This window comes from Onthophagus taurus, chromosome 10 (genome assembly GCF_036711975.1).
Source record: "Onthophagus taurus isolate NC chromosome 10, IU_Otau_3.0, whole genome shotgun sequence".
Lineage (NCBI taxonomy): Eukaryota > Metazoa > Arthropoda > Insecta > Coleoptera > Scarabaeidae > Onthophagus > Onthophagus taurus.
This window is the reverse complement of record NC_091975.1, coordinates 12678797-12690620: the sequence shown is the minus strand read 5'-3', so window position 1 is coordinate 12690620 and position 11824 is coordinate 12678797. Positions and strand designations below refer to the sequence as shown.

The 11824-nt window shown below is 26.2% G+C and overlaps 1 protein-coding gene across 5 annotated transcripts in view; it reads right to left on the bottom strand.

Annotated features, from left to right (window-relative positions):
* Positions 1 to 2705: 2705 nt before the first annotated feature.
* The window catches only part of LOC111420093 (Suppressor of ER stress-induced death), a 50332-nt gene continuing 41213 nt past the window's right edge, over positions 2706 to 11824 (bottom strand). For all 5 annotated transcript variants that reach the window (XM_071199230.1, XM_023052997.2, XM_071199229.1 and 2 more), the window contains 4 exons: positions 5175 to 5374; positions 4798 to 5109; positions 3057 to 3132; positions 2706 to 2995 (listed from right to left, as the gene is read on the bottom strand). In XM_071199230.1, coding sequence (XP_071055331.1) covers positions 2840 to 2995; positions 3057 to 3132; positions 4798 to 5109; positions 5175 to 5374 — 744 coding nt within the window. In that variant the 3' untranslated portion in view covers positions 2706 to 2839. The remainder of the gene's footprint in view (positions 2996 to 3056; positions 3133 to 4797; positions 5110 to 5174; positions 5375 to 11824) is intronic.

Here is an 11824-nt window from a genome sequence, read left to right as displayed (position 1 = left end):
TCATATCTCAAAAAGTACTTGAGATATCAAGACAATTTAAACATCATTTAGGAGTAAATTTAATCTAGTTTGAGCACCCAAAAAATAATTCCTTCGTTTTTACAAATCCCAAAGATACGATTTTTTTATTCAATTTTGAGATTATTGAGATATCAAGTTGAAATAAAGAACATTTTAAAGCAAATTTGATGAAGATTATATGCACGAAAAATAATTTCTTATTTTCTATAAACATCGTTGATAAGATTTTTTAAATCCTACTTTGCATGTATGCTTATTATTGATATGAAATACAAATTTCAAAAAACCGTATCTCAAGCACGAATTGAGATATCACCATGAAATAAAGAGCATTTTAAAGCAAATTTGATCTAGATGAATCTTGTTAGATATGAAACTTAAATTTTAAAAAGTCGTATCTCAAGAACGAATTGAGATATCATATATAAGTTGTATAACAAAAGCTGATAATATCATAAGAATTCATTAAAGCTACGATTTATTACGATTTTTTGAAAATGATTGTTTATCCTTAAAAATGCGAAAATGCCTTGAGATATTTAAAAATTAATATCGCAAAAACAAAAAGATATTTTGAAAATCTGTTTGGTTCATTGGAAAGCTTATAATTTGAACTACAAATACTGATAATTTCATAAGAATTCATTAACGCTACGATTTATTACGATTTTTTGAAAATGATTGTTTTCCTAACAAATGCGAAAATGCCTTGAGATGTTTAAAAATTAATATCTCAAAAACAAAAAGATATTTTGAAAATCTGTTTGGTTCATTTTAAAGCTTATAATTCGTGCTACAAATAGTGATAATTTCATAAGAATTCATTAAAGCTACGATTTATTACGATTTTTTGAAAATGATTGTTTATCCTTAAAAATGCGAAAATGCCTTGAGATGTTTAAAAATTAATATCTCAAAAACAAAACGATATTTTGAAAATCTGTTTGGTTCATTGGAAAGCTTATAATTTGTACTACAAATACGGATAATTTCATAAGAATTCATTAAAGCTACGATTTATTACGATTTTTTGAAGATGATGGTTTATCCTTAAAAATGCGAAAATACCTTGAGATGTTTAAAAATTAATATCTCAAAAACAAAAAGATATTTTGAAAATCTGTTTGGTTCATTGGAAAGCTTATAATTTGTACTACAAATGCTGATAATTTCATAAGAATTCATTAAAGCTACGATTTATTACGATTTTTTGAAAATGATTGTTTATCCTTAAAAATGCGAAAATGCCTTGAGACGTTTAAAAATTAATATCTCAAAAACAAAAAGATATTTTGAAAATCTGTTTCGTTCATTGGAAAGCTTATAATTTGTACTACAAACGCTGATAATTTCATAAGAATTCATTAAAGCTACGATTTATTACGATTTTTTGAAAATGATTGTTTATCCTTAAAAATGCGAAAATGCCTTGAGATGTTTAAAAATTAATATCTCAAAAACAAAAAGATATTTTGAAAATCTGTTTGGTTCATTGGAAAGATTATAATTTGTACTACAAATACGGATAATTTCATAAGAATTCATTAAAGCTACGATTTATTACGATTTTTTGAAAATGTTTGTTTATCCTTAAAAATGCGAAAATGCTTTGAGATGTTTAAAAATTAATATCTCAAAAACTAAAAGATATTTTGAAAATCTGTTTGGTTCATTGGAAAGCTTATAATTTGTACTACAAATACTGATAATTTCATAAGAATTCATTAAAGCTACGATTAATTACGATTTTTTGAAAATGATTGTTTATCCTTAAAAATGCGAAAATGCCTTGAGATGTTTAGAAATAAATATCTCAAAAACTAAAAGATATTTTGAAAATCTGTTTGGTTCATTGGAAAGCTTATAATTTGTACTACAAATACGGATAATTTCATAAGAATTCATTAAAGCTACGATTTATTACGATTTTTTGAAAATGATTGTTTATCCTTAAAAATGCGAAAATGCCTTGAGATGTTTAAAAATTAATATCTCAAAAACAAAAAGATATTTTGAAAATCTGTTTGGTTCATTGGAAAGCTGATAATGTGTACTACAAATGCTGATAATTTCATAAGAATTTATTAAAGCTACGATTTATTACGATTTTTTGAAAATGATTGTTTATCCTTAAAAATGCGAAAATGCCTTGAGATGTTTAAAAATTAATATCTCAAAAACAAAAAGATATTTTGAAAATCTGTTTCGTTCATTGGAAAGCTGATAATGTGTACTACAAATGCTGATAATTTCATAAGAATTCATTAAAGCTACGATTTATTACGATTTTTTAAAAATGATTGTTATCCTTAAAAATGCGAAAATGCCTTGAGATGTTTAAAAATTAATATCTCAAAAACAAAAAGATATTTTGAAAATCTGTTTGGTTCATTGGAAAGCTTATAATTTGTACTACAAATACTGATAATTTCATAAGAATTCATTAAAGCTACGATTTATTACGATTTTTTGAAAATGATTGTTTATCCTTAAAAATGCGAAAATGCCTTGAGATGTTTAAAAATTAATATCTCAAAAACAAAAAGATATTTTGAAAATCTGTTTTGTTCATTGGAAAGCTTATAATTTGAACTACAAATACTGGTAATTTGATAAGAATTCATTAAAGCTACGATTTATTACGATTTTTTGAAAATTATGTTTAAAAATAAATATCTCAAAAATTATTATTTTAGATTATTTATTTAAGTAACTACATTTCCTCTTAGAATTTAATTTAAGTAAAATCTTATTATAAAAAAAAATATTAAAAATTGTAAAATTAAAATTAATTTAACATTACAGTCTTATTTTAATACTAACTATTATAATCGTGCGTTGAAAGCCACAAAATGATTTTATCCAAGTTTGTCTTCCTCCAAATTAAATTCGCCTCTGCCTTTTCGATCAGCTGGTTTATTAATCGACCGAAAACCGAGAATTCTTCTTTTCTCTTCGACACTAAACTTTTAATCTAAAATTAAATTAATTAATATATTGTGAAGTAAAATAAATTTTGTTCTTGTTCATGTTACATCGTCTAATTCTTCTTGTGTTGGATACAAGGTGATGCATTCGCGAATAATTCCAGACATTAATGTGGAACCCATGCTTAAAAAAAGATATAATTGTTAGAATTTTTGATTGTAATTATAGATTGGAAAATCTATCTTGGCCGGAGAAGGTGAGAAGGAAACAATGGAGATTTTAAAGGTAACATTTGGGAATCGGAGAATGCTATGAGAAAACTTTTATAACAAAAGTTGTAGCAAATTTTATTGTTAACAATATTGCTCTCTCGCACTTTTGCTCTTAGATACGTCAATATCAAGATAGATACGAAAATATGAAAATTTGATTAATTTGTTGCTTTTTCACGAGAGTATAGTTAACATTTAGGAATCGCAGTATGTTACAAAAAAACTTTTAGCACAAAAGTTGTAGCAAATTTTATTGTTAACAATATTGTTCTCTTGCACTTTTGCTCTTAGATACGTCAATATCGAGGTAGATACGAAAATATGAAAATTTGATGAATTTGTTGCTTTTTCACGTGATTAAAGGTAGCATTTAGGAATCGCAGTATGTTACAAAAAAATTGTTGGTACAAAAGTTGTAGCAAATTTTATTGTTAACAATATTGCTCTCTTGCACTTTTGCTCTTAGATACGTCAATATCAAGATAGATACGAAAATATGAAAATTTGACAAATTTGTTACTTTTTCACGTGATTAAAGGTAGCATTTAGGAATCGCAGTGTGTTACAAAAAAACTTTTAGTACATAAGTTGTTGCAAATTTTATTGTTAACAATATTGCTCTCTTGCACTTTTGCTCTTAGATACGTGAATATCGAGATAGATACGAAAATATGAGAATTTGATGAATTTGTTGCTTTTTCACATGATTAAAGGTAACATTTAGGAATCGCAGTATGTTACAAAAAAGCTTTCAGCACAAAAGTTGTAGCAAATTTTATTGTTAACAATATTGCTCTCTTGCACTTTTGCTCTTAGATAAGTCAATATCGAGGTAGATACGAAAATATGAACATTTGATGAATTTGTTGCTTTTTCACGTGATTAAAGATAACATTTAGGAATCGCAGTATGTTACAAAAGAATTGTTGGTACAAAAGTTGTAGCAAATTTTATTGTTAACAATATTGTTCTCTTGCACTTTTGCTCTTAGGTACGTCAATATCGGGATAGATACGAAAATATAAAAATTTGATGAATTTGTTGCTTTTTCACGTGATTAAAGGTAACATTTAGGAATCGCAGTATGTTACAAAAAAACTTTTAGCACAAAAGTTGTGGCAAATTTTATTGTTAACAATATTGCTCTCTTGCACTTTTGCTCTTGGATGCGTCAATATCGAGGTAGATACGAAAATATGAAAATTTGATGAATTTGTTGCTTTTTCACGTGATTATAGGTAACATTTAGGAGTCGCAATATGTTACAAAAAAACTTTTAGCACAAAAGTTGTAGCAAATTTTATTGTTAACAATATTGCTTTCTTGCACTTTTGCTATTAGATACGTCAATATCGAGATAGATACGAAAATATGAAAATTTCATAAATTTGTTGCTTTTCAAGCTATTAATGGAAGCACTCGGAAATCGGAGCTTTTCACAAAAAAACTTTTAGAACAAAAGTTGTAGCAAATTTCATTCTTAACAATATTGCTCTCTTGCACTTTTGCTCTAAAATACGTCAATATCGAGATAGATGCGGGAATATTAACCAACCTGTAATAAACCAAAACTTACTACTTTTTGATTCTGTCCCAATCGGTTTTCAAGAAATTATAAGCAATATGCTGCCCAATAATACTATCAGTGATGCTAACAAAAATCCTTATCGCATCGTGCTTCCTAATTCCCGATTTTTCCGTCACAGCCCACTCCAAATATCGCCTCAAGATCCAAGGTTCTCGAGAACACCCCAATCCAGTCATTAAAAGCTCCCTTTCAGCAGCCACTTCCGTTTTTAAGTATCTCTCCCAAGCGAAATCCCATTCTTCTTGCCCACCAGTTCGAATTGCATAACAATAAACCGTTCCTCTTAAATTTGCAGAAATCCTGAAGGGTAAAACAAAAAATTATTAAGTAAAAAGTATTTAAAGAAAGTAAAAAGAAATATTTACGGATTATTTCGATCAGGATCTGCAGAACTCCTCCACTTTTGGAATTCATTAATACAATTAATAATACAATCTTTGTAACCCAACTTGCAAGCTGTCATCAATAATAAAGCTCGGGTTTGGGTTAAAAGTGGCGAATCTGAGGGCTTTTCGTAAAATCCGATGTCCTCGTAGAGGTTTCGAAGTAAATATAAGGCGTATTTCTGAAACGATTTAATATGTTAGAATTATAATTTTAAAAAAATCCTGGAAGCCGTATTTATTGAAATGAAGGAATGAGACTTGTTTTAAATTAAAGCTTGAAGCTTTCTCTTTAAGATGGTGTATAATAAGTGTTGAGTTGGATTGGAAAAATATTGAGAAAAAAAATGTTGAAGCAAAACTTACATTTTCGTATAATTTAAAAGTGTCAAAAAAGATAATTTAAAAATTCCTGGAAGCCGTATTTATTGGAATTGAGGAATGACACTTATTCTAAATTAAAGCTTAAAGCTTTCTCTTTAAAATGATGTATAATAATCGTTGGGTTGGATTGGAAAAATATTGAGATAAAAAATGTTGAAATAAAACTTACATTTTCGTATGATTTTAAAGTGTTAAAAAAGATGTTAATTTAAAAATTCCTGGAAGCCGTATTTATTGAAATTAAAGAATGAGACTTGTTTTAAATTAAAGCTTAATGTTTTCTCTTTAAAATGATGTATAATAATCGTTGGGTTGGATTGGAAAAATATTGAGATAAAAAATGTTGAAATAAAACTTACATTTTCGTATGATTTTAAAGTGTTAAAAAAGATGTTAATTTAAAAATTCCTGGAAGCCGTATTTATTGAAATTAAAGAATGAGACTTCTTTTAAATTAAAGCTTAATGTTTTCTCTTTAAAATGATGTATAATAATCGTTGGGTTGGATTGGAAAAATATTGAGAAAAAAATTATTGCAACAAAACTTACATTTTCGTATAACTTAAAGGTGTCAAAAAATATGCTAATTTAAAAATTCCTGGAAGCCGTATTTATTGAAATTAAGGAATGAAACTTATTCTAAATTAAAGCTTAATGTTTTCTCTTTAAAATGATGTATAATAAATATTGGGTTGGATTGGAAAAATATTGAGAAAGAAAATGTTGAATGAAAACATACATTTTCGTATAATTTAAAAGTGTCAAAAAAGATGCTAATTTAAAAATTCCTGGAAGCCGTGTTTATTGAAATTAAGGAATGAGACTAATTTTAAATTAAAGCTTAATGTTTTCTCTTTAGAATGATGTATAATAATCGTTGGGTTGGATTGGAAAAATATTGAGAAAAAAATGTTGAAACAAAACTTGCATTTTCGTATAACCTAAAAGTGTCAAAAAAGAGGCTAATTTAAAAATTTCTGGAAGCCGTGTTTATTAAAATTAAGGAATGAGACTTGTTCTAAATTAAAGCTCAAAGCTTTCTCTTTAAAACGATGTATTGAGATCGATATCTTGATTGTGAAAATGTATTCGAAACAATCTGATATTAATCACTCTTAAAGTAAGGTAAATTTTAAAAAAATCCAAAAATTTAAAAAATCGCTCTGACTTTGTTTATAAAGTTGCAGATATGATTTATATCTCAAATTAAAGCTAAATATTTCCTTTTTAAAACGATGTATAACTTATTAAGATTTATGAAAAATGTTGGGAGATATGCTTAAAATTGGAAGTTCTAAATTATGACTTTTTTATAAAATCAACAATACCAAAGTAAACTTTAAAAAATCATTCTAAGCTTATTTCTAGGAATAAAGAAATGATTTATATCACAAATTAAAGCTAAAGATTTACCTTTTAAAATGATATATCACACGTTTCATTTTATGGAAAATCCTTGGAAATATAGCTTAAAAATTGGAAAAAAGTGAATTCATGTTTAAAAATTAATATCTCAATAACTACAAGATATTTTCAAAATCCGCTTCTTTCATTGGATAGCTTATGATTTGTTCAACAAGTGCTGATAATTTTATTTTGATTTTTTGAAAATGATAGACAATATACAAATATTTTAACATTTTGAAATTAAGCTTAAAATGTAAAAAATCTAATAATTTTTATGATTCAACCCAACATGTTTCATACATCATTTTAAAGAGAAATGTTTCAGCTTTAATTTGATACCAAAAATATTTCTTAATTTACATAACTAACCCTTCCACAGTTTTTAAGTTTCACCTTGTATTTTGCCATTTTGAAATTAAGCTTAAAATGTAAAAAATCTAAGAATTTTTATGATTCAACCCAACATGTTTCATACATCATTTTAAAGAGAAATGTTTCAGTTTTAATTTAAAATAAGTCTCATTCCTTAATTTCAATAAATACGGCTTCCAGGAATTTTTAAATTAGCATCTTTTTTGACACTTTTAAATTATATGAAAATGCAAGCTTTCCTTCAACATTTTTTTTCTCAATATTTTTCCAATCCAACCCAACACTTATTATACATCATTTTAAAGAGAAAATATTAAGCTTTAATTTAAAACAAGTCTCATTTCTTAATTTCAATAAACACAGCTTCCAAGAATTTTTGAATTAACATCCTTTTTGAAACTTAGATTATGCGAAAATAGCATGTTTTGCCAAAATTGATTCCAAAGGCCTTTACTGAGTCTGTTTTGACAGCATTTTAATTCTGTCATAAAGTTTCAACATTTTTGACTTCTTGGGACACAAAGGGTTAATTTTGCCTAATCTTTTTCGTTTTGACTTGTAAGTATCATAATATCAACTGCGGAAGAGAATAATACACCTCAAAATAATCAAAATTCAAGCTCGTGTGAAACCGTTATGGAACCAAAGTTAAAAAAAAGCTTTATTAATTTGAGCAGAACACACTTTTAGTTATCTAAGTACAGTGTGTTAATTAATTATCGTATCCAACGTCATTATTATTACAAGTATGCAACCAATATCACAGTATCGGTATTGCAATACGCAAATCGCGATATTGGTTGCATACTTGCAATGATGACGTCATATTTGATTAGCCTATCAGAGAGAAAATTTAATTCTCTACATATCTTCACTAAATGTTCCTATACCTATCAGTTATGGTTTTTGAGTTATTGCGGAATTAATCAAAATCATGCATAAAATGGTAGATTTTGTTTATTAGTACTTAGTAGGTGTATTTTTGAACACCCTGTATGCATAAAAATATTTTCGGTTTATAGTGTGTTTAATTTCCTACAACTTTTATCTAAAGAAACATTTCGTATCTCGGCTCATTTGTAATTTATGTGCTTTTGTAGGATAACTGTATATAGGTGTCGTACAATAAATGGTGAAACTTAAAAAACTGTGGAAGGGTTAATTATGGAAATGAAGAAATGATTTTGGTATCAAATTAAAGCTGAAACATCTCTCTTTAAAATGATGTATGATACATGTTGGGTTGAATTATAAAAATTATGAGATATAACGTTTTTTTTACATTTTAAGCTTAATTTCAAAATGTCAAAATACAAGGTGAAACTGAAAAAGCTGTGGAAGGGTTAATTATGGAAATTAAGAAATGTTTTTGGTATCAAATTAAAGCTGAAACATTTCTCTTTAAAATGATGTATGATACATGTTGGGTTGAATTATAAAAATTATTAGATATAACGTTTTTTTACATTTTAAGCTTAATTTCAAAATGTCAAAATACAAGGTGAAACTTAAAAAGCTGTGGAAGGGTTAATTATGGAAATTAAGAAATGTTTTTGGTATCAAATTAAAGCTGAAACATTTCTCTTTAAAATGATGTATGATACATGTTGGGTTGAATTATAAAAATTATTAGATATAACGTTTTTTTACATTTTAAGCTTAATTTCAAAATGTCAAAATACAAGGTGAAACTTAAAAAGCTGTGGAAGGGTTAATTATGGAAATTAAGAAATGATTTTGGTATCAAATTAAAGCTGAAACATTTCTCTTTAAAATGATGTATGATACATGTTGGGTTGAATTATAAAAATTATTAGATATAACGTTTTTTTTTACATTTTAAGCTTAATTTCAAAATGTCAAAATACAAGGTGAAACTTAAAAAGCTGTGGAAGGGTTAATTATGGAAATTAAGAAATGATTTTGGTATCAAATTAAAGCTGAAACATTTCTCTTTAAAATGATGTATAATAATTGTTGGGTTGGATTGGAAAAATATTGAGAAAAAAAAATGTTGAAGCAAAACTTACATTTTCGTATTACCTAAAAGTGTCAAAAAAGGTGCTGATTTAAAAATTCCTGGAAGCCGTATTTCTTGAAATTAAGGAATGGGACTTGTTTTAAATTAAAGCTTAATATTTTCTCTTTAAAATGATGTATAATAAGTTTTGGGTTGGATTGGAAAAATATTGAGAAAAGAAATGTTCAAACAAAACTTGTATTTTCCACCGATTAAATTTTAATAATTGGTATTAAATCAATTTCTTTGAATATAAATATAAAAATTTCCCAAAGTGTTAATAAAAGTGTCCTCTTTCCAATGAACCAACCCATTTTGAAAAATAACTTTTAGTTTTTGAGAAAACAATGTTTGAAGTTTCGATAAAATTTTCAATGTTGCAATTTTCATTGATAATTTTTAAATTTCGGTATAAAATTAATTCCTTGAAGAATCCTTGTGGAAATATCACTAATTATTAATTAAAGTATCCTCTTTTTAATGCAAAAAGCCGTTTTGAAAAATCACTTTTAGTTCTTGAGAAAAAAATTTTTGAAATAATTTTCGAATTTTGCAATTTTCGCCAATTAAGATTTAAAAATTCGTATAAAATCAACTTCTTGGAATATAAATATGAAAATTTCCCAAAATGTTAATAAAAGCGTCCTCTTTCCAATGAATCAACCCGATTTTGAAAATATCTTTTAGTTTTTGAAATAAAAATTTTTATGTCGTTTTTCATTTTTTAGGGGAAGAATTAGTTGGGGTTATTTTCAAAAAATCGCATTAAATCCATTTCTTGGAATATGAGTATGAAAATTTCCCAAAATGTTAACAAAAGTGTCATCTTTCCAATGAACCAACCCGTTTTGAAAAATAACTTTTAGTTTTTGAGAAAACAATGTTTGAAGTTTTGATAAAATTTTCGATATTGCCAAAATTTGAAGAATTTAGAAAATGAATCTTTAATTATTTTAGTTAAGATATGCATTTTATATCATAATATATCTCAAATCTTGAACTAATTTACTTTAAAATGCTTCTCATATCATGGTGATATCTCAATTAGTTATTAAGATATGATTTGTTTAATCTTTAACATTTAACGTTGAATTTAAAAAATCATAACGATGTGATTTATGGGAATTAAGAAATAATTTTTTGTACACTAAATCTCGATTAAATTTGCTTCAAAATGCTTTATATCTCATGGTTATATCTCAATTAGTTTTTGAGATACGATTTTTTTTGTTTCAATGAAAAATATTACTTAATTACTTCATCAAAAAAGGACATCGTTGCGACTAAAAATGTTTATCTCAAAAACTAAAAGATAGTTTCAAAATCGGTTTCATTCATTGGAAAGGTGACACTTCACTCTATTATTTTTGAAAATTGCGTTGCGATATCTTCAATGCTCGACTTTTGGCGATTTTTTAAAAATTGGGGTGACTAATTTTGTTATGAAGAATCGGCTCAATTTAAAAATGCTTTATCTCAGAAACTAAACGATATTTTCAAAAACGGTCTTTTTCGTTAAAAAGGTTATGATTTTGGGTAAAAGTGGTGATAATTTCGTTTTGATTCGTTAAAAATTCGATTTTATACGATTTTTTGAAAATAATCCTAACTAATTTTCGCCCTAAAACGTGATAAACGATTAAAAATTTTTATCTCAAAAACTAAAAGATATTTTCAAAATCGGTTTGATTCATTGAAAAGGTGACACTTGACTCTATAATTTTTGAAAATTGCGTTGCGATATTTAAAATGCTCGATTTTTGGCGATTTTTTAAAAATTGAGGTGATTAATTTTGTTATGAAGAATCGGCTCAATTTAAAAATGCTTTATCTCAGAAAGTAAACGATATTTTCAAAAACGGTCTTTTTTGCTTAAAAGGTTATGATTTTGAGTAAAAGTGGTGATAATTTCATTTTTATTCCTTAAAAATTCGATTTTATACGATTTTTTGAAAATAACCCTAACTAATTTTCGCCCTAAAAAGTGATAAACGATTAAAAATTTTTATCTCAAAAACTAAAAGATATTTTCAAAATCGGTTTGATTCATTGAAAAGGTGACACTTGACTCTATAATTTTTGAAAATTGCGTTGCGATATTTAAACGCTCGATTTTTGGCGATTTTTTAAAAATTGAGGTGATTAATTTTGATATGAAAAATCGAGTCAATTTAAAAATGATTTATCTCAGAAAGTAAACGATATTTTCAAAAACTGTTTTTTTTCGTTAAAAAGGTTATGATTTTGGGTAAAAGTGGTGATAATTTCGTTTTGATTCGTTAAAAATTCGATTTTATACGATTTTTTGAAAATAACCCTAATTAATTTTTTCCGTAAAATGTGATAAAGGATTAAAAATTTTTATCTCAAAAACTAAAAGATATTTTCAAAATCGGTTTGATTCATTGAAAAGGTGACACTTGACTCTATAATTTTTGAAAATTGCGTT